Below are 27,029 nucleotides of genomic sequence, written 5' to 3'. Positions count from 1 at the left end.
TTCATTGACTCAAATGTTTTATCCCTGTGGTCCCTTGCTTAATTCATTATTTTTTTATTTATTCTTGAAAAGCATTCAAACTAAACTATCTCCAAGTTAAGTTGTCTCACATTTTTGGTAATGCTGTTGAAAAATATGATATATAAAAGTGAAGTTGGTCAGGTTCTGAATGAAAACTTTGCCAAATTTCAACGATTTATTTCAGGACACATCAGTTCAAAAATATATCAAATGATACAACAACAAAATATTCAGTACAACTAAATCATTAAGATCAATTTTCATTATATCAAATCAATTAATATGATCCGAGTATTTGTTTTTTTATCAATAAGGTCACCTTGAAAAACTCTTGAAAACTATTTTACATTTATTTTAGAATGCCCACTGAGGTATAGGAGTAAGATTTTGTTATTCGAACTTACTAATGGATGATTGACGGATATGAATTAGGCATGATCAGTTCACCAATAACATATCGCTCTAACTAGTTGGCAGTTAAAATTAAACGAATTGTAAATGTAAATACGAAATCCGAAAATTGAATAAACCGCTTCAATTTTCTCTTATCTTAAAATTCGTGTGTAGTATATATCATTATATCTATTTAGAATTGTTTCTTGATTTTTTTTTCATTTAGAGTTTAAGGGCACCAACAAATTCACCAAGGGGATAAGGTATATAAATATTAGGTACATTTACAAATTCCTGTCTCATTGCTATAGATACTCTCTCGTCCCTAGATCTGTTAGATTAAGAAAGATTTGAAAATTATTAGATCCTGAAATTCACAGCACAACTCGTTCAAATACATTTAATCACTAACAGGCATGATTATGTATGTAACTTCATAGTTTTGGATCCCAATTCAATCATCAGAAACATAGATTTCTTTACAAAATAGAGTACTATTCAGAAAAAGGTCAATCAAATTGATAGGTAGGTACACTAAGGTGGATGTCAGTATATTGACTGCTATCACATGTAAAGTCAAATTTCACACAGACAAGTAATACTGTATAATTTTTCAGGAAAAGAAATGCATTCAACACTCAATTATACGCGACGCTCACATCGATCTTTTATATATACTTAATAAATGAATGCTTACTTTGGAACTTAGAACAAAATCTAAATATAGTATTGGTGTTTCACCTCACTTCATTTGAAAATCGAAGTATTTTCAGAATGTAAATGCATTTTAGACGATTTTGGATAAGAATTTCTTCCCAGAGATGAAGTACTTCCCCCCCCTAGATCCCTAGATATTTCCTTCTCTGTCGGAGAACCCAATGTTAAGCTTGACAAACTCGAAGAGAGATTCATGTTCGAGCTGACACTCAGCATCGAAGGATACTGAGGCATTTCTCCATTCTCCCCCTCTGAATCATCTATGGGTAGAAACATTTCGACCATAGCTTCTAAATAATTTACAAATAATTCACTACTTTCAGCTGTAGTATTGTACTGAAAACAAAAAAATTAATACTCCACACCGTTCATCGAACACTTTTGGCTCACCTTATTGAATGGACCGGCAAACCTCCAAAGTCCTCCGAAACCACAACTTTGCAGATAGTGCAGCTGTTGTTGGCTAGTGTCTTCACACGCAATCATATTCTGAATAATATTTCTCACAGCCCCTAGTATTACTTGGTCATGACAACATGTTAAAACGTTGTTTATTTTCATGTCTAATAAATTATAACTACAAGAAAATTATTATTAACGGATTTATGGAGGAGGGTATGAAGAATAGGAACTTTCAAGAGCTAATTGTGATAGATTGTTTAGAACAGAACTGCTAGTCGAAAGTTGAGGATAGCCTAGTTCAACACAACTGCAAGTGACTTATTTATTCAATGTTAGCTACCGTTTACTCTTACAGTACTTAGCCACTAGAACTGTTCGTCAAAGACCCAAAAGTGGTAGACAACAAGCAAAAACTCCAGTAGAAGACCGTTTTTTAACCTTTTTGATGACAAAACAACCTCTCAGCACTTCAAAAACATTGTGTGTGGAAAAAATGATGAAATGGAGCAATAAATTCCAACTTGCCAAGCAACATAATTCAAGTCCTACCCACCACTTTCGATGCCCTGAATTATTTCAATACAAAGTTCATACTTACATTACAGGGAAAACTTTAGGGAAAACCACTGCGCCTTCCCCAAGATATTGGTACAAAATTCTCGTTTCTGCATCATCAGTACTATATTTGACTAAAGTAGCAAGAACGGTTAGAACAAGTGCTTGAGTAGAGAAATCGGTTAAAACTTCTGGATCCAATAATATATTGCTTTCATTGCTTATAGAAACACGCGTACTGCGATTCTAAAAGAAATAAGTGTAATCAGACTGATTAAATCTCATTAATTATACAGGGTGAGTCTTTTACTTTTACAATTATTTTAATAGTAGATTCTTGAGGTCAAAAGAAACACTTTTTTCCTTTAGCATTTTTTCCGAATTGGCCCGTTTTAAAAGATACAGGCTGTTGAAAACCATAAAAAAATGATATTTTCAGTTCTATCTCACAAACGGTTTTATCCAATGAAATGAATTTCGGTATAGAGTTTTTCATTTATATATTGTTGATTAATCTTTTTCGAACACAAGATATCACCCACGTCTTCCAGTTTTCTCATTATGACCATTATGTAGCATAAAAATACCAAAAATTTAAAGAACCCAACTCTTGAAACTAAATTGGATGCTATGTTATGAGTATTTGAACATTTTGTGAGATAAAAGTATTCTTCATATTTTCTCGTATAATGCGCCGTTTTCGAGTAATTTGATGTTCAAAAATTAAAAAGTATCTGTGAAATTTGAAAAATTGGGTACTTTGGCTGAATACAACTATGTAGATCCACAGATGTGTAGTGTCACAAGATTTAGCTAGTTATTCTGAAGATAATTTTGTTTTTCCAGAGGTGGCACAGCTCAATATGAAAACTTAAAATGACTATATCTTTTTATCAGGACGGAATCGGAAAAAATGGTATAGGAAAGTGTTTTTTTCTTCTACCTCGAGAATCTACTGTTTTGTATGAGTAAAAGACGGTCAAAAACTAAACTCATAATATTGACAATTTCAGAAACTGGTAAAAGGACACTCACTTGGTGTTGAGTTGTGCTTTTTGGGTTAGCTTGAGCCAAAGTTGATTGGTCAAGTAATTCCCAAGATTTCTGCCTTTTATTTACACTAGTGCTATCGGTGGCAGTACCTTGATTACTCGAATTTGTACTCTGTTGTTGATTCATGGAATCATTACTCATAAAATTTTCCTGAGACATAGAATCTGACATGTATTTAGCCACTCCATGTTTGATATGACATCTGCTACGAACTTCTTCGGATACACCAACAAGTGCTGAAAAATTTAATCATAAAAATGAATTTTATGAAATTCCCTCCAATTTACCCGTAAGATACGCAACACTGTTCGGTGTTACTTCGAATTTATCCCTCCTATGAGTTTTTGCTACAATCGCTAGGAGCATTGATAACACCCTTGAGGTTCTAGATACGGTTGTGGGAGTTGGATGTCTAAAACCTTTCAGTAAGTGACCGACAATTGCAAAATGAAAATTAGCTTTGAAACTGAGACCAACTGCGTGGTCAAGTTGCTTGAAATGCCATTCCAAAGGTTCTCTCGTCGACATCATTACTTGTTCGATCGACTACAATTGGAATAATATATTAAGTCGATTTCTCTTTCTAGTACTTACCCTCTCATCGAACATCCCTTGAGAATCTAATGTATGAAGGTTTTGTTCCAAAAGAGCCAATCCAGATGCATACAAAGAAATGTCGTCTAATTGGAGGACCGACGTAGCTACCCAAAATAAGGCCTTATGTATTGGAGATTCAGGCCTCAAAAGCGGTTGGAGTCTAGTCATGCACATAACTAATGCTTCTATCAAAGTTATATCGCTGAAACTCTCCAAAGCTTTCACTAAAATCCGTAACAGTTCCTTCATATCGTGATCAGTGACGCTTTTACTGATACAACCAAACACAATCAAAGCCCTAGGTTGTAACGCAGGGTTGAAGCAAAACGCGAAACTTTTCGCCAACGAAGTCCAACTGACCAACCAATCACAATTTGGAATATCCTTCATACAAGCTTCCATTATTTCAAGTAAAGCATCTGTGATAACTTCAAGTGATGTCAACGATAACCTCTCTCTGTCGGAGGTGGAACCACCCAAGTTCCTTTCAGCCCCCAACCACTTTTCGTTAGAATGGCGATAACTTGATCTGAAAGCCGTTACAGCTGCAGACTTGACCTTGCTGATACCAAACAGTAAATAAAATTTGGGCAGAGAGAACTCATCCAACGACAAGCGTAAAACTCTCAAAGTCTCCTCAGAGAATTTCGGTTGTGTACAGGTACATAAAGAATGGATAATGTTGATAACGAGTCCATGAGTTGAAGCTCTCATATTGATTGAACCTGAGCAAACTAAAAACGTAACAGTATGAAATAAGTATGGTAAATGCCTGGCTACATCTAGACAATTGTTGAAAGACAACATCAATAGATATCTGGCTAATATTGCAATGTCGTTCCACATACTGTGCAATTCCAATAACGGTGTTGGGGTATGACAAGTCTTATCCACAACCTAAAATATTATCTAGAAAATTGCTAAATTGAGACAAAACAGTTTTATATTACCCGACACAATCTTCCGATCACCTTCTTAGCAACAAGTTGCACATTGGCCGAAGCTAAAGCTACAGCTGTATCGGCCATTATTTCCACCATTGGCGAATTCAATCCAGAATTCACTGATCTATGTATGAAATTATCCAGAACCATATCTATCAACTCAGGTACTTGGCCTATGGAGCCCCAAATTTTTGCTTGGATTGAAGGATACATCTGGACTTCTTCAATTGTCAGAGAAATCAGTTTTTCCAAAATAAGGGCCACTTGTTTCTGCCTCTTTTTCTCCTCATTGGGCTTGACAAATCTTTAAAAAAAAAATTATTGAAGGCTACTAAAAATCAAACTGGCGAAAAACAATCATCTTGCTCGAAGTAACTATTTTAGAAAGATCCAAGACTATTAAGGTATAATTTCACAAATCAAGAGTATAAGGTCAGTTAATTTCCCTAAACAATGAAAAATTAGGCAAAACAGAGCTCTTTTATTGGGATGACTAAGAGCTCAGAGATCTACTGGAAATCAGCTCCGTATGCATGAAAAATCATTACCTCACTAGATTCGCCAGCCATGGAGTCATATATTCAAGGCACAAATGTTTGAGTTCAATGCTCGACACCCTGAATCCCTGAATACACTCTTCGAGAAACTCCAAAGTAAGGTGGGGTTCATTTGTAGCTAATTTCTCAGATACGGATTTGATGAAAATCGTGTTGTTCGACGGAATGCACAACCCTTGTGTCTCCAACAGCTGGCCCTCTATTTTGAGGTCGAAGGTAGCCGTGAGAGCGCACAACTGGTTATATGCGGCCGTTCTCAAATTTGGATCGGACGAGCCCAAATTGAGAAGCGCCATGTTTAGAAGTGTACCAGGCACATCTTTCGGTCTGATTTTCTGATGCACAGTCACGGAGTCCTACGGAATCGATGTGTTATGTAACATACATTCATGTATCTACCGGAGGGTGATGTGCAATAAGTTTTAATTCAGTACTTACAGGTTGACTTAGGTCCCATCTGTTTCTGATATGAATGATAGCTTGGACAATGTTATCACAATCATTATGAATGAAACTCAATGGACCGCTTTCATTAGCGATGGTTAACGTGAACTGATTATCATCAACCAAACACACTTCCTCGATCTCCGAAGCGTAATATACATCATTTAGCAATACAGAATGAGCTAACACCTTACTCTTTTCCGAAGAGGTTATCTGAATAGCGCTTGGCCCAACCTTGATAGCCACCTTCGTATCCTTATGGGAAAGTTTGAGTGCGTTGCTGAAAACTTTCAAGTCCTCGTCCAAACTCAGAGTAGCACCGGGAAGTTTCTGTTGCTCAGGCTCGATGAATTCGTGCAATTTGTTAGGATAATCTATAAAAATCAATTTTCGATTTCCCTACAAGAACAATCGAATTAAAATAATCGAAATTACTTCATGATCTTACTTACTTTCAAGGGAGCTAATATTCTATCGTGAAATTTGGTGTATTCCCTTACCCAACTGTTACAGTTGTATATATACGCAGCATGTATATTTTCGTAAGCCACTTCAGGTAGTACATAAAACCATTTTTGTAAAAATTCCGTTCTAAAACGATTATCTGCGCAGGTGTGAGTGAAATCGACGACCAATTCGAATGGGGAATGACAGAATGGTTTCAAAGTTAGGATGACATGATAAATTAGTAGATCGCCATTAGTATCTCCTATTCTGAAATAAAATCAACGATAGTACATGTTAAAATCCATAATAACAAAAATCCTAACTTGTATCTTCGTGCAATGTAATAGAATATGGGATATCCAGCCCTGCTCGTTCCTGCTTGGTAAAATATGTTGAGGGTTTTGATCGATTTGAATTCTTCCTTTTCGTGCATGTTGTGTTTAACCATCATCTCTTCAAAATTAGTGGACGACATGTCGATCGAACTCCAACGGGCGTAAGATGAAAAAACGAGACTGAAAATTAATTACACCATCAGAAATCTTTGCAGGTTCCTCAGGAAAGCTTGGATGAAAGGAAGGCATTCAAGGCTTATTGACACTGCAAATTTACACTAAACAGTTACAGTTATTCTCTGAAGGGCTCAAAAATTGGCTTTAAGAACTCAATATGATTTCAATTGGACAATTAAACTAGAGAAGAGCAGTTTATAGTAGCCAAAGATGCCCTTTTTCATCAAAATATACGAGAAAGAAGCAAGAGGTTTTGGCTTACTGTGAATCCACAGGTTTATGCTCTGGTGGACCTAAATACGCAAGAAGGGTGACCATCTTATCGAAAGGTCTCCTTCCAACAGCCTTATGGTCTCTGCTGCTTGATAGATAATCCCCTATTTTCTCCTGATGGTTCCACAACAACCTATGAAGAGCTAAAACGTTCGCATCACTAATGAAGGACATGGAATGCGAGGTTTGATCGACAGTTTCACAGTCGGAGGCAATCTGAATGAAGAATCTGAAAAAGCAAAGCACTAAGATACTCACCTCTTATGTATCGTTTGATTTTACCTCCGTCCTATTTCAAAATGAGCCCTAAGGAAATTGTTAAAGGGCAACATGTGTTGCTCCTTGCTAAATTCGACATGATTCGCTATATTTTGCAGTATTTTGGACATTAGCATCAGCCCCCTTTTGACTGAAGTCGGCACTTGCTTCATTACAATTCCCATTTCTTGAGGAGAAACAATGGCGGGATTTATGAATCGTAAAAAAATAACTGTACCAACAGCTCCTATATTATTCTGAGGGGAGTGAGGGTATCTTTTGCTCAGCACTTGATAAAGGCAGTGACACATCGATCTCAGTTGTGGAGGAAATTTATCGGCAGAGCAAACTATAGCATCGAACACTTTTTGAGTTAAACATATGAGATTTTGACGGTTATCTTCGATGTCTTCGGTCAGTTCCAATCTAAAATATTGTGCACATTTAAATTTTGGAATATTCATTCATGAAATTGTTTTATTTTATTTTATTAATTAATTTATTTTATTCATCGCCCCTCCTATGATCTAATCTAAAATCTTGGCCCTCAAGTCTCAAAGAAATCCATCACTTCATCAATGCACACCAACTGTTATGGTGGATCCATGTGGAGTTCCTAAGAACTAAGACCTAAGAAATCAACCAATCCAATTGCCAGACAGTGTTCATGTGACCACCATCTGGCAATTATAAGTGGTTTAATTTTTGGTCTTATAGTACTCATGAACTCTGCAAAATCCCACTTTTAAGATTAAAGTTCCTGTATCTTCCTTTGGGATACAAACTGCTCCACAAAAGGCAAGATATTTGGGATCATTTCAAAAGTTGCAAATACTCGAGATAAATTTTCACCCAAAACTGTGAAACTTTTAAAAAATGGGCAACATTCAGATTTCTCAAATAAAAAAATTGAAATTTCTGAAATTCCCCAACTTTAGAGAGCAGTTGGTGAAAAATTGTTGGTGATACATGTAGAAAAAATGATTAGGAAATAAATAAAAACTATTTAGTGATTTCGACCCATAAAAAAACCTATTGTGCCTTATATTCACTTTTGTAAAAAACGAACACTCACCTGGCAGGATCAACTTCGAAGCTACAGTTTGCGTCATCCAACAATGGACGTATCAGTGGTTCTAGTAAAGTTTGGAGGTATCCAGTTCCGTAAATTTTGAAGCAGAATGCCATGATTTTGCTACCTAGTGAATTACCCCTGAATAATGTCTGCATACAATCTGAAACTTCCACTTCTCTATAAAACATATTCCATAAAAGAGGGGACAGAAGGTGTTTGGCATCGAAGAGTGTGACAAAAACTCTCGCCAATTCATCCATTTGTGAAGTCGTAACAACGTTAGCCAAAGCCATAGCGATTGGTAATTCCCCTTTATCGCTAATCATAGTTACTAACTGAACCAATTGCTCGAATCTATCTGCCAAGACGGTTTCTGCCAGGGTATCGAATTCCGTTCCTTGCTGTAAAATTTTCGTTAAAACTTCCATGAACGCAGCTCTGGTCTGGAGATCTTTATTGTATCCAAGGGCTAGAAAATAAATTAGTATACTTTTGAATACCAATCAGATGATCATATTACCAATAGAATGCATCAGTCCACTATCGATGTTTGCAGATAGGAGGTTTGACATTGCTTGGATAGTAGCATTTCGTAGAGTACTCAATTTCCTGGCATTAATCGGTCTTGCTTCTTGATCAGCGTCTTCTTCTTCAGCGCAATCATTCAGAAGATTCATGAATAGTGTGAAGTATTTCAAAAATAGCTGACTCTTAGCTTCCATCAGATCCCCCCTGTCAGATTCTTCAGGCTGTAGGGGTAAACCCCTAAGCAAGGCAGCCACCGCTTCCATACACGCTTGATCAAGATCCCTTGTGATCGTGGTAACATCCCCAGAACCTGGTGGAGCTATTTGATGGGACGTACCCATGACCCAATCGGTCAGGTACTCCACAAGCTTATTTCTGAATTTCATCTCTTGTCTGAATGCCAGGTCGTCTCTTCTATTCATCATGGCCTCCACCAACTGACACAATTTTGTTTTGATATGAATCGCGTGGACTGTCATGTCTAAATGACGCACATATCTAACTATACCCAGCATCATCCCCTCGATGCTAGTAACTCCCAAGTGCTCCGATGGTTGATTATTCTTGGTGTTATCTAAAATATTTTTCATGATGTATATTATGTGTTCTATAAAAAGTGTGTGCACATCCGATACTGTAACTTGTCCTTGCTGATCAAAAAATTTCTTTTCGACTATTATTTTGATCTGATCAAATAAAATCGGGTATAACGCTGATGACATTTCTTGACCTACTAATTCCTTCACGTGTTTCTGTATTTGCCCACCGAACTTCTCATTGTTGCAGACCAGCAATCTCAAGAGACAATCGATAAACCTGGATTGGAATTTATTTAATATGTCAATTTTTCGGGACTTACTTCTACTTACTGTGTAACTGGACAATATTGCCTTGGTTCCTGGCCAGCCGTTGCTGTCAGAACACTGGATTTTCTACTATCAGAGAGGCTACAAGTGATTGAAGCCGAAGATAAACTAGAATGAGAGGAAGCCGGTAGGAGAGGCTTTGATGGTGACTTCTTCTGCAAGCAAACACCGCCTAGGGCACATAAGAAGCCTGTCATGTTTGCCCATTCATTTATTTGATCCTGGAACATCACAGAAAAGAATTAAGTGAAAATGAATTTCACCTGGGAGTCTACAGATACATATTTTGAAGAGAAATTGGGTTTTCTCGAAAGGAAAACCAGTTTATTTCGAAATCTATCAAATATATCAAAGGTTTCTCACTTACCTCCAGTTCATGTTCAGAATTTTGATGTGAAGCCCGTCTTTTCCCAACGCTTCTGTGGAACGATTCTATCTGTCCATCTTCGAGTTTAGCCTTAGGATATGAGGATAAATTTTTGCACATCGAATTCCAATTCATGAAAGTTTCCTCCCATGCCGGTTGGACCCCATTGACGCAATGTTCGATTTTTCTCAATAAAGCCATTATCCGTTTCTGCAAAGCGGCTCTGCCTTTAATGGAAATAATTTAAAGAGTAATGGAGTTAAGTAACCCTTTACTGGATTAATTTACCATTCACCAATTCCGGGAAACACATCCTCGACTCTCCAGATGCTGCAACAATTTTATTTCAAGCAATTCAATTAGTTGGTGAGGAATTTACTAACCTGTAGCGGATATAGTGGAAGCTTGTGCCAAATCCAAGTAAACATGATAGTTTGGCACCAAGCATGTAACGGTCACTTCATCAGAACCACACCTGATCTCAGCTTCCTGACAAAGTAAAGCGAAGCAACTCATTGCCACACAGACTGCGTCCATATTAATACTCCACAAATACATGAAAAATACAACTTCCAATTTGATATGAGCTTGTTTACAAATAGTAATCTGACTGCCAACATTGGCGTATTCTTTGTTTCTCGACAAGAAACCATTTCTGCATATTAGAATTTCCCTCAACCATCTCAGAATATCAGTGTAATTGAGTATTTGATGTTGAATCAATTTCTGCGATATCGAAAAAAGAACTTGGGAACTCACATCCCAGAATGTATTGATGGGAGCTTCGGGATTCCATGATTGAATTTTTTCCGGATGGTGAAGCACCAAGAGTGCTTCCATGGCTTCTTGGGCAACGTCAGGCATGGAAGGTTGATGAACAAGTGACACTAACCCATTGATCAGTTCCAATGTAGAGCTTTGTATTTCATGACCAGCTTTGCCTTGATTCTGTCATCCAAGGATCGAATTCAGTGTTACTTTCGTCATAATACACATGGTTTTTATGATTAAGATGAATAGCATTGATTATCATCAGAGAATCTTGTCCTCAGGTTTTACTTTTTAGAGGAGAGACCCGAATATGAACATCTAATTTAAAAGGATTTCTGTGAATTTTGACACACACACCAATAAATTTCAAGACTTAAGGCTTAGATTCTCCGAAGATACCTACCATAGTTTATAAGTAAACAGGATGAATTATACTGCAAGAGTAGTGAACCACATTACCTTCATCATTTGCCAAATAACTTACATTCAGCATCAGCATGGGATCGGCATGAATCAATCGAACCATATACAAAAGCAGATTCCTATAACCAGGCAATTCCTCCGGCCTGTCTTTGAATTTCCCCTGAGAATCCTTTCCTTTGAGCGTTAGTGACTGAATCATTCTTAGAGGAGTGTGCGAAATACATCCTTGGGAGACTTTATTTAAAGTATCCGTGAACAAAGCCCTGAGTTCAGATGATCGACTATATACAAGTTCAATTTGGGGCCACCAGTTCAACCTTTTTTGCGTAACAATTCGATACAGAGATCTCACCAGGACAAAGTGGTAAGTTGATGGGGAGTTTAGGTTGAGGCAAACTTTTAGAGCTTCGTTGTTATGGGGTTTTATGCGGAAACACGATACAAAACAATCCATCATGAGTTCCATATCGTGGTTCAAAAAATTCTGTCCTCTAGAAAATGGTTTTACCGGATTAAAGAGAAGAGTCTGAAATATTGATTATTTCAATTGGATTGAACAGATTATAAATGCCAAATGAAACAGTTACCTTCAGATCGTTAACAACATTTTGTACGAGTGTAAAGGCTACATTACTAGAATCTAGGTTATTTATGTATGTTGAAGCTTTGCATAACTTAACACATGTGACTGCAGCAGCTTCTGTCAACTGCTTACTAGAATTACTGTGACCAGATATACTTTTTTTGATGCTATCAATGAACTGCTTTTTCTTATTATGTCTAGGAGAACATGGTGCACCAGAGTCTGCATTAACGATTTCTTCCAAAACTTTCTGCAAATTCAAATAATGCTTGAAATTGCAATTTTTTTGCAAGCATGAAAATGTCAACTATACAAGATGTTTCCTAATTGTTGAGAAGGATTTTAAAGGGAGAATTTTCAGCCAATCCTAAGGACAGTCCCCACCAAGCAATAGGGTCAATTAAATATGCAACTCTTTCAGTACTTGACATTTTCTTATAAAAAGTACAATAACAAAAAATTGTTCGACTTCATAATTAGAGGACTGAGTATTTGCAAAAGACTTCATGAGAAATAATGAAGCCACAATAAATATTTAGATTGAATTTGTCTTCAAGAAGAATCTTTGTACTGAAAATATTTTGAACCATTACTAGAATCAGAGGTACTAGATACTCATCCAAAGTATAGGCATGCGGAAATCAAAGTAGATTGGACTATTTAAATAGTTCATTGCTAATCGATTTACTCCATTGATTGGTTAGAGACTGGTCCAACCTACTATATTGGCAAAAGTACTTCTTTTCCTAGCTCATTTTTATTTCACTTAAGAGAAAGATATACACTTTCATAAGCAATGTTTACTCACAGGAGCTAATATAAGTAACATCATTTGTAATGACCATACAGCTGCTCTTCCTTTCTTATTGTCGCCAAAATTATCGAGAATATCAAATAACTGTTCACAACATTTAGATAAATCTTCGTTTGGATTTTTTTGAATTTCTGCGAATTCCTGAGCATAATTATCCATCCAATTCCAAATAGCTTTTTCTAAGGAATTAACTAAAGCTAACTGAGCGGATTTCTTCATTAATTTGAACTTTTGAATTGCTTCATTCAATATACGTGTTAATCTCACTACATCCACATTTATGTGCTGAATTAAATCTATGTCATTAAAATCGGGATTTTCATCCGGACAAGATGCCAGCTCTTGTAACTTAGAAGATATACGACTGAATACAGCGTTGAAAAAATTTATACTCAAGGCAAATAAGACTTTACTTGCCAAGGTTTTAATCACATGAATGTTTGCATTTTCTGCCGTTAAATCTGAAAACAATAAGTAGATTCAAGGCAATAGGAAATGATATATCAATGAATATACCTAAAAAAGCGCATATTTCCTTCAGTAAAGCTTTGAGATTTTGATTTTCCTCCATAGTCAGGATTATAGAATCTTTTGGTTGAATACTGAAACATTTTTCCAAAGTCTCTAGAACTATGATTATACTATCGTAATAATTTTTTTCAAATTCTGCACCATGCTGACGGGGTGCACAACTAGACCCACTTTGAAACTAGAAAAATTCATGAATATGCAGTATGAAGAATCCAACAAAACGGATTATATACCTGATCCTGAGTTCGTTTCAAAATTTTAACGAAGCCATCAAGAACTAAGGCAAAACGATATCTAGAAATTTGGATTATACAATTTTTGTTCTGTTCTTCATTGAATTTTGAATGAGTCGTTTGTGTTCCAATTCGACAAGGCAGCTGAAATATTGAACATTAATAAAGAGCATTTCAACTTCTATTGATGTGCATATCCAACTGCTTTTTATTTATTGATTTGAAAGAATGGAAACATGCTCATAGAGTATAGTCTCAACCTGGCTCTCAAAGCGTTCAATAAGAATATTGGCCCATTCCCCCGGCTTTTGTGCCATTATATTTAAATAATATTTATACACTCATTATTTAAAAGATATTTTGTTTTACTTCACATCCCTAGGGTGCGCCGTTGCAACCGCATCGACATCTGTGGCAACAACAGCCTCACAAAATGTCAAATTTTGATCATAGAGATCTCTCTGATGAGATGTCTCTGATTTTGATACATTTCTGGTAAATCATAGATAAGATATTTCTTTTTTATATTATAATGTAACTCTCATCTTGAAGAAATTCTTTATTCGGATAAAATAATATAGGATTTATGTGGATTGAATAATAACATTAATTCCATTACTAGGAAATGGTTCAGATGTATTTCATCCAAGATCACAACTGAGGGATATTTTTTTTAATTTTCGTCGTTTTCCGGCTTCACGATATTCCTCTTCTGTACTTCCAACCAACAAGGGATATGCTTGTAATCAAAAAATTGCAATTTTTCATCCATTCATTTTTTGCGAAATATACAATGATATCGATATTTACAATTGAGCCTTTTTCAATCAATCCCAATAAGCTGTTCTTTTTTAACAATATATAATGACTCAAAATAATTTTTACACCCGATTTCGGGGTGAAGGGTACTTCAAAATTATAACGGGATAGATAACAAACATCGAGAGGAGCCACGCATGCCCTCTGCTAGGAAATTTTAGTGTTGATTGTTGTGTTAGCGGTTTGTAGAATTAATAAATTGACGTGAGTGAAAATACTTCGAAATAAAGGATATTCCTATCGAATTTGAGAAAGTGGGAAAATTACTCAAAAAGTTTTTTGGGTCAAAAGGAAAAATGACTGCCATAAGTTGAGTGAACCTCAAATTTGCGTGCAGCTGCCATGTAGATCTACCGCGTTTTTTGAATAGTTTACATTCTAATTGTATATTTTGGTCGAATGTAGGTCTAACTTTTGGGAGTTTTTCCCTTTATTTCCGATATGTATGCTAAAGGAAAGGGATCTGCTGTGCCATCAGATGCTCAAGCAAGGGAGAAGTGAGTTATGAGAATCAATTCCTGAACATTCACATCAAAATGAACTTTCTATTTTGACTCGCCTAGAAAACCTTTACAAGTTTCCTTGGTTCATATTATTCTTTTTGTTAACAGGTTAGCACTTTATGTATATGAATATTTATTGCATGTTGGTGCTCAAAAAGCAGCTCAAACCTTTCTATCCGAGGTAAGAGTTTGGTACATATAATTGCTGTGAATTTGTGAAGGACACATTGTTTTTTAGATAAGATGGGAGAAAAATATAACCCTGGGGGAACCTCCTGGATTTTTGCATTCCTGGTGGTGGTGAGTGTTGTGCATTTAGTAAATTTCCCTTGGTCAATGACCTTCATTTTAGTGTGTTTTGGGATTTGTACTGTGCGGCTCCTGAAAGAAGGGATACGTGTGAGCATTCATCAGAAGCCAAAGCATTTCATGACTACGTGAGTATTAAATTCAGATTTTTTTCACTTTGGATCAATAATGTTGCTAGTGTTATTCTTGACAATGGCAACGCTGCCTGTTTTGTGTTTGACATTTCAACGTTGCGGCGTTGCCGATGTTCATTTATTTTCCCCAGAACACAAGAATAATCGTAAAATTTTTTGAAATTCCTCGAAACTCTCAGATATGTTCAATTTATTCATCTGCTTATTAATATGACATGTGATTCTTTCTTCGCAGGGCTTCGTCAATTCTGGATATGGTGTGAATGGATTAGCTCATGTAAGTGTCTCTTATTATTATCTTGCAGGCAATATGCTCAACATTGATTTAATTGCAGAATGCTGGACCTGCCCCCAGTCCACTAGGGCAAATGCCACCCTCTGACGGAATGCCAGGAGGTCCGATACCTCCTGGATTCTTTCCTGTGAGTAAATCATATGTTTACTGTTGGTCAAGTTTTTTATACAATCTGTTTTATCCAGAATTCTGCGATGAGACCTTCACCTCCCACGCATCCCTCCAATCAACCGTCCCCTCATTCTCAACCACCCACCCCACATGCACAAATGATGTCATCACAACCTTTCATGGGGCCAAGATATCCCGCTGGTCCACGACCTGGTGTAAGAATGCCTCCATTAGGAAGTGATTTCAATGGTGTAAGTATCCTATATTGTTTACAAATCAATTGATTGGTGTTGTGTGAAGAATAGGTCAACTTCAATTGCCTTGTAATATTTTTAGTTGAATTCCCATATTTTTTCAGCCTGGTGGTCAGCCTATGATGCCTAATAACATGGACCCATCCAGGCAAGGTGAGAATTTCCTGAATTTGAGATGTTTCATTTCCAATTTGGTTTTTAATTAACAGAATCTTGCACAGGCATGAAGAGATGTCGTAAAAGATGTTATTTATTGTCATCTATTTTTTGCTTCAGGTGAAGGCGGAGAGTTTGTAGGTTGGCAAGGTAGGAAACTGTGCCTCTTCACCACCTTAAATTAGAAAATTCACTTCAACCACAACATGCTTGTGATAGAATGTTTAGCAATGTTTTTGACTTAGAAGTGAAAATAAACTGTTGAAGGCTTTCCCTTCACTTACCCATGGGAACTTGGATCATTTTGTGCTTTTTGCTGTGATCTATTGAGTGGTCTTTGGCCAAAATGCCAGAGCAGAGCTATCGTTGCCAAAAGTATCCAAAGTTGTTAACGTAGTGCACAATGTCTCGAAAATGACAAGAATAAAAAAATTGCTTAAACATTCTCTCTTCAGCTCACATCATTATCACTGAATGAATAATTTTGACATGTACCTATTGAATGCATGGTGAATGAATTGAAATCATGATCAATATATAATTCGCAGGATATCTCTTCAAATATGATCATTTGGGAATTATTCTCATATACATAAAACGCAGTTTCTGTGTAGATATTACAAAGCCATCATTTCAATATTATTTAGCTCTCACTTAACCTTTCAAATATTAGTGCAACAACTGTTACTTTTATTTTAACTGCATGTCTTTGAGCCTTTGAGACAAGGCATTGAAAATCAGAGATCAATTTCCATGTTAACCTGATTATTGCTCGATTGACCAATAATATTAAGACTCGTGCAGGTTCTTGCGAAAATTCCTTTTAGATAAAAGTACTGAAAAGTAATCAATGAACAGGGTGTCCTAGAATTAATGAATAATCCTCATAGAGAAGCTATTGGGTTCTCTGAAAAAAAAATGAAAGGAACACCTTCTGAAATGTCCTTTCCTTTCTATTATAATGATTTCTATTACTCTACCAGAGATCAATCACATTTTATGGGGTCATTTCATTACTTAGGAGGGAACATTATTCAAATTTTTCCTAGAGCATCCAATAGTTTTACTATGAGTCGTTTCAGGATTATCTATTCATTCTGGGATATCCTGTATATTACAGGCAAATTAATCGTGACTCAGTCTCTGTTTTGAGAGCGCTTTTCAAAATATTGACTGTTAAACAATGAATAGTGCTGTCTTAGGTGGTACAAGGACAGGGTAACAAAGCCTACACAAAACACAACCAATCTTCTATTTGTATATCAATCGTAATATTATGAACAAGAACCGTTTCACTGAAATATAAATTGTCAAAGAAAAAAATTGAATATATCATATGTAGTACCAAATAATTTTTCTCTAGGTCCACCTGGTATGAATCCCCTGAATAGAATGAATCCTCCTAGGGGACCGTCTATGGGACCCATGGGTCCTGGTTCATATGGTCCAGGTATGAGAGGTCCTCCACCGAACAACAGCATGGGACCAGGTCCTATGCCCCCAATGTCCATGACAGGTCCAGGAGGCCGACCACAATGGCAGCCTAATACGTCTACTGTAAGTGGAGGATATTTACTGTAAAGACATAATTTTACTTATTTGGACTCTGAAATTCAAGAAACTATTGGGAGTTGGGATTGATTAGGTTTTTAATAATTTAATAATTCAGTGCCAATTTTTTAAAATTTCTTCACTTTTGAACTGAACACCATATCTCACTTGTTCCATCAACAAAATGACTTGCGAGCACTATTTCTATAGCATTGTTTGAAAGGGAATATGGTTGAAGGAAATAATGTAATTTTGAAAAAGATCCCGAATTATTTTCAACTCCCAATAGTTGATCATTTGAAGCAATTAATGTTGGAGGTGTTTATTAACATTCTTGGGATATTGGTTGACTAATAGGTGAACTTGCCCCATTTTACATGGGGTAGGTTGGATTTTATTTAATTTTTTTATTCAACTGAAAAATTATTTTATGTTCAAATCAAAATTAACATAAGAGTATGACTCTTTACACCTGTGGTTTGGAGAATTCTTTCTCGAAAGTTTACAGAATTACAGATCAAACTCCTTATTAGTGTTATAATTATCAGATATGACAAGCTGTTTCAGCGTTATGATGACTTTAATTAGCTTGGATGGCTTCGAAGCTTTTTTATGGTGTTTTCTGTTTACTAAGGCTCTGTCTCGCAATCTGTATGAACGTCTATTTCTACTGAGATTCCAACCTTTTGAAGGTGAGGTTTCAAATAATTCTGGACTGCCAAATGATTATCAATCATTCAAAAACTTTGTTCGTTGGTTTTTATCAACCGAAGATTCTAAAAAAGGGAAATTCGAACTGAAGTTCTTGTGACTAATGTATAGGTCTTTGCTTTCCTCATTTCTGATTCTTTATCTGTCTAGTCCAAATGCTGCTTATTGGCCTGGTGCGAAGATCTATGGTAATAGTGAACTGCACATTTTAATCTTGGATTCCCTTTTTTTTCATAATTTATGTGAAATTGGCGATCCCAACACAGGCACAATTTGTTGGGAAATATTTTGTCTTCTGTAGATTGGTTCGATATTTACGTGGTAATGAAAATGGAAACTTAGGATTGCCGAATTGATCTCATTATTTTTTAGTAACTTACACGATTATTTTATGAAATGGCCCATTTCGATACCAACTGACTGAAGAGACTTAAGACACGAGTGTAAAAAATAGAATAATACTTCAAAATCTCACTAATAAAATTTGTCTAAATTATTCACGATTTTTTTCACAATGGGCATCACAATCTCCTTGTTCGAACATTCCACCAATCGTCGTAAAAATGGGATGAAATGGGGAAACATCATAGCACCTTTTCAACATAACTTTCAAGAAACTGCCTCGATTTTCTACATTTTTTTTCACCCTAAATTGCAAGATACAACAATTATGATTCTCTCAAAAGTAACCTGATGCATCTAATCCGATGAACTTGGTACTGAACCATTTATGTTCCAGCCATATGTTTGTTTTGTTTCGTTTTGCGATGCTGGAGTCACCTTCCACAGTCCCGTACTTGAAATTCAATGAAATTTTGTCTTACTTCTAGGGGTTGTATCTCAGCCATCTTGGATATTTTATATTGACAATTTTTGGTTAAACGACTTATTTTGATGAGTTCTACCTTCTGTCAATAAAAAGCCTCACCTCTGAAAACACCCTGTAAATATAACGTATAACGTATTCAGTGTGTATTTGAAAGCCAAACCCTCTGCTTATACCTCAACAACTGCTCTCCGAGTTGTTTCTAGCGATTTTTTACAATGCTGGTTCGATGTATATACTTTTTTTTTAAATTTTAATACGAATTATCCCAACAACAGAGTTTTAGAGAATTGTGGAATTATTTTCAGCCCATGAATTATTCTTCCTCGTCGCCCGGTAACTACGGCGGCCCCCCTGGCTCTGCGGGCCCCCCGGGACCGGGTACACCGATAATGCCTAGCCCCCAGGATTCCTCGAATTCGGGGGGCGAAAATATGTATACAATAATGAAACCCGCAGTTGGAGGCAACATGCCGGGAGAGTTTCAGATGGGGGGCGGGCCCGATTCCGGTTCGATGGGCCCCATGGGCCCCAATTCGATGGGACCGGTGATGAACGGAGACGGGATGGACGGCATGAAAAACTCCCCAGCGAACGGCGGCCCCGGAACGCCTAGGGAGGATAGCGGAAGCGGCATGGGGGACTATAATTTGGGAGGATTTGGCGGTCCAGGAGAAAACGTTAGTAGATTATACAGTTTGTACTAATTTCTTACCGGGAGGACATGGTGGAAGATCTGGCAACATGAGCATATATGTAGTGCGGTTATTGAACATGAGCTCTTGGAATTTATAGGGTTGCCGTCACCTTTATTGGCCGAGAGGCAATCTGAGGGATTTATTCACAATTTACAGGTGTTATTTAGGGGAAAAGGTGTCAAGATGCCCCAAAGATTCCATTCATTTTCATCCACTGATAAGATATAGTCGAGACTGTTGTAGTCGGACCATTCAGTTGAAAAGTCGACGAATTTCCTTTTCAAAATTATTTGTATTCTCCTCTAAATACACAGGGTATCTCCGTTTTCACCTACAACCTGTAAACTTTAAGGAAAACTTAAGCCCATTCAAGTGACACTTGGCTGCGATTTCTTTTTCACTTCAAAGTTTAGGGGATGCTTCTCAGGGACACCCTAAATTATGAGTCTATTCCCTGTCGAATCTTCAACTGGGGCACCACCAAAAATTAATAGTTTTAATTTTATGTTGATTTATTCGGTTTAGTCCAAGATGTGTTTTTAAGGGGTGGATTGAAAGAGTGAAATAATCAGATATGGGATCATTTTTTCTTCGAATAAATTACACCAAAACCAGAATTAGATGGCGTATACAGGGTGTCCAATGGTGGATGCCCTATTAGACGTTTGTAGAGGACTCATCACAATTCTGTTCTGAAAATTTGTATTCTATAAATTTTCTCTCTAACATAGGCAGCTACCGGAAGCAGCCTACTATTCTTTTCTTTGAAATGTACCAGTATTATACGTATACCTATTTATTCCATTCATCTTGGCACTAGGTTATTTTATATTTCATGTCGTGATTGTTATTGCTTTCATGTTCTTGTTGTCTCTGTGTTGTTTATCTGTTTATGTGTAAATGGAAGGCAATGTAAAATATGAGATATTTCAGGCTAATGACCATAGTAGTCGATGCCTTGACCATAAAAAATGTACCAGTATATCTTTGCATCGTTAGATAGCTGATATAATGGCTATTTCAACAGTATGCCATACCATGGGTAAAAAGCCAACGGTTTATGATGTTATTAGGATTCTTATTAAAAAAAATTATTTCAGTCGATTCTACGTAAAAATAAGAGGGGCGTTGCCAAAATTAACCCTATACCCAAAATAGAAAACAGAATTATCAAGGGAAAACTCAAAATAAGGGAAAACATTAATTTCGAACAACCCATATCTCATAAAATGTTGGCATCCTGTTGAATTTGCCATTAAATTAGCAATCTAACGATGCAAAACTATACTGAGTCCGCAATTTTAAATAATTTTCGGTACAACCGGCAGCAACATGCAAATTTTCAGCACAGAGTTGCGATTAGTTCTCTATAAACGTCTAATAGGCCAAACACCCTGTATATTGGATTCTCCCAGTACTTTTCTTTGGACACCTTGTTCCTCTCCCCTAAAGGTGGGGGCGTTTCTTAAATCCAAGTGCTCTTGTTGGTGACTATTTGGTTTTTTCAGTTCATAATAAATCATTCCTGCAGTTTTTTAATTCGATGGTAGATGCTTTATGATGAAGTATTGTTGATTGAAGAATCTACCTTATGAATTCGAACATTCAATTAGCAATGTCTTGATTTTTGTTTAAATGTGTTTTTGGATTTAAATGGGTAACAATATAAAATGTAGCATGCTCATGTACAGATATAAAGATATGATAGAGGTAGAAGTAGTTCTTAACAAATGAATAGTATTCAGAAATATGAGCAAGAAGGAATAATAGGTGAGTGTAATGAATAATATATTAACAGTTAGTTAGTTTTTACGAATGCTTGCCTAGTTGTTTGATTAACACTCATTCTACGGGTGCCAAGTCAAATTCAATATGTTGAACAGAGGTACTTGAAACTTCTCACCACGTGTGTTGTTGTTATATGAAGAAAAATTTATGGCACCTATCGGAGAATATGACTTGTTTTTAACGTTACATATGCATGCAGGCATGTGTAAAAGCCGCAAGTTTGACGTTAACGGAATTTGCTCTCCATGGATGAGAAAGAACCTCCATGAGAATATACAGTGTGAGTCTCTAACTTGGAATAAATTCTGCGAATCAAAGAAGTTTTTTGTTGTAAATATGCTCGAGCAGGTCGTTTAGTATTTTGAATTGCGTTTGATGTAGGAAAATTTATGATGTGACGTCATTGCTAATCTTTTGAAATGGAAATCCTATTGTTTTTATGACTAGAGAATATGTTCTGTATCGAATTCTTATTCTCCTTCTTTAAAAAAATATTCAACTGCATAATTCGGAAATGAAGGAATCTGATTCACTTCATTGAAATAATTCAGTCAAGAATTGTATTTGTTTATCGTTTTTAAAATTTAAATCTCGTGGGTTTCAGTTGCGTACATATCTTGTCCGATATTTCGACAAACGTTGTTTCTCATTAAACGACAAACTAATAAATATCCTAACTCCTCAATCATAAGCTGCTTGATTTAAAATAAAAATTAACCCGTCCAAGAATTTTACTACGAAATGGTAAATATCGAAGATATAAATTTTATGTGTTACTTTTTACTCACTCTGTAATACGTTTAATGATTTGGTTGCGTGTTAAATCTTGGATTTAACTGGATGCTCAGAAGATGCAAAAGAAATCTAGGATGTCTGGAATTGTTTGAAGATATCTTGAAGTTATAGGAACCCAATTGTAGGTTGTTTCAAAATCCTCTGGTGTTTTCAAAAAGATATACGACATCGCAAAGAGGTATACTAGACTGCTCAAAAATTGAAGTGGATAATTTGCGTACATGTAATAATAGAATTTTGCATATGGATGTATTGTACTGATGTATTAATTGAAATGCCTACATACTGTTGACCTGTCTGAAATGGCAACACTAAACAAGGCTGCTTTTGAGCGACAACACAATAAAGAAATTAACATTATGAAGATTCTACTTGGAGGAGTCTGCAGACTTAAAAATTTATTCTGTTGGCGATCGTTTTTTGATTATAACAAAACCATCATCAGGCCAGCTTATTAATGCAAAATATCATATTAGAAAAGGCAAGAGTGTGTAACATGCTGTTGTACAATCGAAGTATAGCAAACTAAATTGTAATTTTTTATAATTAAGCCATCAAGTGTCATGAGGACTATGTGTTAAGTACACAAACATACGCCTCTTCAGATTCAAGTGCAAAAAAAAAGTTTTCTTTCGAATGTCCATTTCATATTTCGAGCAGTGTTGAGGGTAATTCTAATTGTCAATGAATTTAAATCTTTCAAATTGTTATTGTCCGAAAATAGGTTCATATAGAAGACATATCGAGTGTTGCCAGATCCTACATTGACTGATGACGGAGGTTCAGTGTCCTATTGAAATCCCGGTGATTGGTGCTTGTGCTTTGTAGACTGACACTTAACAACTAAAAGTCGCTTTCCTTGCAGGATCAAACGGAATCGGCGGCTATTTTGAAAATAAAAGAGAGCATGCAAGAAGAGGCCAAGAGATTTGAGAAAGACTCGGACCACCCTGAGTATTTCATGCAATAACCTTACTAGCCTCTTTTGGCTGGTGGACGCCTCTCTTCCTTCCTAACTCGTACTAACATGGGCGGTGGTCTGCTCAGTGCTCAGCTCTTCCTGCCCTCATCGTTGCGAGCTCATCTCATATTGGTTCATTACTAGTCATAATCGTTTTCTGTTTGCAGATTTTCCTTTGAAGGCTGATTTATACCAATATGAAGGCAGTGAATGGTTTTAACAAGATCCCACAACTAATACCGCTCGGTCCACTACTTCAGCCTTGGCGCTGGTTGTGATGTATTCAGAAGTAATCCTTCATTCAAATTAGACATCCAGACTAGGGGCCCATTTTTATCTGCTCACCCACCTTTTGATAGAATGTAATTGATACGTCTTTTGAACAACTAATTATGCAGAGATGAAACTGATTCGAAAACTCGCAAATACACTAAGACATAGTTCTAACTGTACCCAAATTGAAGCCATTTTCTTGACTCAGTAGATCTCCATTTTTTTCCATTCATGTCGATTCTTGGCTCATTTTACCTGTCCATCAGATAATAACAGATATACCGACCAGGTTCAATACGAATTTTATAAAGAAGGGAAATGGCAAAAGTGAGACATAGTAGAAGGAACTTATTTGACCAGAAAATAGTGAAAACTATTTTATCCTATTATCGTTTTCTGTTTGACTTTTTAAATATTGTAGTCGCAAAATGTTAACGTTTATTTTTGAAATACTTTCAAATGATTTACTCTTCGAGATAGCCTTCTTTCAAATGAATCAGTCAAACCATCAGTAAAAACTTTCGGGGCATGTTTGATATTTCCTTTCACTTGTCATCTTTCGTTTCTTGAATTGCAATATTATATATGTAAACATATATATGATTAATTTTCCAGAATGGTTAGATCGGACAAAAAATTTTTATTTTCAATAATGAAAATATAAAATTTAACATTTCCAGCTCGGCCTCCAGTAGTTTAATAGTTTTATCCTCTGTTATTTTCTCATCGCTCTTTCTTGTGTACCATTCGACTGGGTTTCACTTCAATTTTATCAGTAACTGAGGGAGCTTTAAACAGATCAGCTGAAAAAACTGAGTATTTTCCCTACAGTGATTGAATCATTTTTATTCTCCCCAGCTATTTTATTTATCTAATGAGAATTGTACATTTAGAATAATATGAATAATTTTAGGTTTAACAGGTTGTAATTGTGATAAATGATGACGATCTTGCCAGGTTATATTTTGATGTGTTATTTAAGTTAAAGTTGTTAAAGTTTTGTGAATGTTGTTAGTTTCAGAGTCTGAAATACTGTCATATATTCACTCATTGATGGTTTTCAGGCTTTTAGTCTAACACTGTTTGTTCCACGGTGATATGTCAATATTAATGTAATTTGCAGGTAAAACTGTGCTCTAGATTCAAATTATGGTGCAGTACTTAAGAGATGTAAATTAATATTTCAGATTTAAAAAATCGAAGATTAAGATGACGCACCATACAGTCTGTAGCCTGATTATCATAAAAAAAATGTAAAGCAGAGTAATCTGGAATTCAGTCAGAAATTGCATGTCTTGTATTCAAACATTCCTTTGGGGGCAGATGAGGAGCAATAGGACGTTCAGAATTGGCTACGAGCTCCTTGCTGGACAGTGCCAAGAACTTCTATGCCCTAATCTACCTCGGCTTTACTCATTACTATTATTTTATTTAAGTACATGCAATAGGCAAATGTAATTCTCTCCCTTTTTTCGATTTAATGAAATTGTACCTTGAAAATGATGAAGCATCACAAATCATTCGTCACTAGACTCAATCAGGACTTGTGAAAAGTATTTATTTTTAAATTTTGTTCCAAAAAGATGAAATATATATATATGAACTTTTTTGAAGATGGGACTTTTATTTTACATGTGAGAAAGCCTTGAATTTCTTAGATAGCATCCGACTGCTTAACTGCGGCTGTGTTGAGCATGTGATTTCGCATTGCTATTTTTACAAAAGGAAACAGTGAAATACTACTTCGTTAGTTCAGTGACTAACGCAGTTAATAACTTTCAATTAATTATGCGAGTAATTCACACGGTAGGTGGAGAATAATTAATTCAGGAAAATCTGAAATATTTTCCTGCCACATTTAGTGTCAAAATTGGATAAATACTGTAGAATTAAAGCAATTCTATTGTTTGAAGAAATTTTAGTTTGAAAAAGGAAATTTCGATATATGCGCCATCTAGTTTCATAAGGTGAAATTTCCATGTCAGTCGTGCAGATTTCCCTTTAGTTCGGGTAGCTATACTAATTCGTTCAGTACAAGTATTATAGGTGGCGCCACCCTATTGTATAATACTCATAGTCCGACTACAAAGGCCTATAAATATTGTAATTTATCGATTCAACCATTTGGTCCAGCTTGTGGCCGTGGACGAATCTAGCGACCGGCGGTTACCTTCTTGGGATTCGCTATTTAATTAAAGAAAGAAAGCAAATTCGGCGGAAGGAAATTTTGCATTCTGGAAAATAAATTGATTCAACCCCATTTGGAATCCCCCACATGAAGTGAAAGCAAAAAAAAAACATTCGAGTTAAAATTTCCTTCATGAAATTCTCATACATGCCCATATAATTCCCATAAAAGCAGGAAATTCCTGTGAAATAAATCGATTCAATCCTATTTGGAATGCCCCACGTGAAGTGAAAGCAAAAAAAAATTATCAGAGTAAAAATTTCCTTCATGAAATTCCCATGCATATGCCCATGAAATGCCAGCGAAATCCTTGTTGTATTGGATAGAAGATCATTTGAATTACAATTCCTACTAGTTTTTCCGAAAATTCTAAAGATACATTTTCATCGCTTGATCCTTGATTTAACTGAGGTTGGATTGAAGATCATAATAATATATTGTTTCTAGTCATAATGGAATATTTTCAAGAATGTCTGAAGAACAATGTGCTTTTAATCCTTGATCCAGATTGCGATGGATTGAAGATCAATTGGTCAAATATGTCTCTAGTCATGGCGCAATATTTTCAAGAATGTCTGAAGAACAATGTGCTTTTAATCCTTGATCCAGATTGCGATGGATTGAAGATCAATTGGTCAAATATGTCTCTAGTCATGGCGCAATATTTTCAAGAATGTCTGAAGAACAATGTGCTTTTAATCCTTGATCCAGATTGCGATGGATTGAAGATCAATTGGTCAAATATGTCTCTAGTCATGGCGCAATATTTTCAAGAATGTCTAAAGGAAAACCATTCTCTTTTCATCTTTGCGTCTTGCGTTTTTTTCGATAGGAAACAAAAATCGAAGTTTTAGATATTGAAGTGCCGTACATGTTTTCTGGATAATTCGAGGTCTCTGATTCCAAATCTGAGCTCAGTTTTGACGAAAAAAATTTATTTCGGCTGCTAGGGTCTACTAAAATTTCAGCTCTTCAAAGGGGCGTAAACCGAAAAATAATTCACTTGAAGAAGAACCGATTGCAGTTTCTGATAGAGAAAAGCCTAATTAAACTATGTTTCGAATTTCAAGACGATACGAAAAAAATTTATTTTGGCTGCTATGGCCCAGCAAAGTTGAGGCCCTTCGAAGGGGCGTAAAACGGAAAATAATTCACTTGAAGAAGAACCGATTGCAGTTTCGGATAGAGAAGAGCCTAATTTAACTATATTTCGAATTTCAAGACGATACGAAAAAAAAAGTATTTTCGGCCAAAATTTTTCATGATGTATAGCCTTGCGTTTTTTTCGATTGG

At 36.0% G+C, this 27,029-nt stretch overlaps 2 protein-coding genes across 5 annotated transcripts; one reads left to right on the top strand and one right to left on the bottom strand.

Moving 5' to 3' along the window:
- Positions 1 to 182: 182 nt before the first annotated feature.
- LOC123322449 (neurofibromin) lies at positions 183 to 13,779 on the bottom strand. Its single transcript, XM_044910434.1, has 25 exons — positions 13,625 to 13,779; positions 13,365 to 13,508; positions 13,117 to 13,309; positions 12,595 to 13,061; positions 11,791 to 12,036; positions 11,265 to 11,729; positions 10,393 to 10,957; positions 10,298 to 10,339; positions 10,010 to 10,236; positions 9,646 to 9,863; positions 8,769 to 9,592; positions 8,249 to 8,717; positions 7,198 to 7,599; positions 6,905 to 7,144; positions 6,454 to 6,645; positions 6,136 to 6,397; positions 5,678 to 6,082; positions 5,231 to 5,595; positions 4,689 to 4,986; positions 3,736 to 4,635; positions 3,429 to 3,687; positions 3,124 to 3,377; positions 2,132 to 2,334; positions 1,522 to 1,708; positions 183 to 1,467 (listed from the first exon to the last, which is right to left on the bottom strand). Exons 1-25 carry the CDS (start codon positions 13,679 to 13,681, stop codon positions 1,162 to 1,164), a joined length of 8,190 nt encoding a protein of 2,729 aa, XP_044766369.1. The 5' UTR covers positions 13,682 to 13,779; the 3' UTR covers positions 183 to 1,161.
- Positions 13,780 to 14,128: 349 nt separating this feature from the next.
- On the top strand, positions 14,129 to 25,161 carry LOC123321513 (single-stranded DNA-binding protein 3-like). 4 transcript variants are annotated; one of them, XM_044909159.1, is made up of 12 exons: positions 14,129 to 14,680; positions 14,795 to 14,867; positions 14,925 to 14,986; positions 15,039 to 15,123; positions 15,365 to 15,406; positions 15,465 to 15,551; positions 15,610 to 15,786; positions 15,894 to 15,942; positions 16,066 to 16,095; positions 17,309 to 17,502; positions 19,342 to 19,713; positions 23,443 to 25,161. In XM_044909159.1, exons 1-12 carry the CDS (start codon positions 14,625 to 14,627, stop codon positions 23,452 to 23,454), a joined length of 1,239 nt encoding a protein of 412 aa, XP_044765094.1. In that variant the 5' UTR covers positions 14,129 to 14,624; the 3' UTR covers positions 23,455 to 25,161. The 4 variants fall into 4 exon arrangements, with proteins under 4 accessions (XP_044765094.1, XP_044765092.1, XP_044765095.1 ...); XM_044909157.1 differs by having other exon boundaries at positions 23,180 to 25,161; XM_044909160.1 differs by lacking the exon at positions 19,342 to 19,713 and having other exon boundaries at positions 14,133 to 14,680.
- The last annotated feature ends 1,868 nt before the right edge of the window (positions 25,162 to 27,029 follow it).

This window comes from Coccinella septempunctata, chromosome X (genome assembly GCF_907165205.1).
Source record: "Coccinella septempunctata chromosome X, icCocSept1.1, whole genome shotgun sequence".
NCBI lineage: Eukaryota > Metazoa > Arthropoda > Insecta > Coleoptera > Coccinellidae > Coccinella > Coccinella septempunctata.
This window is presented reverse-complemented; position numbering and strand designations above follow the sequence as displayed.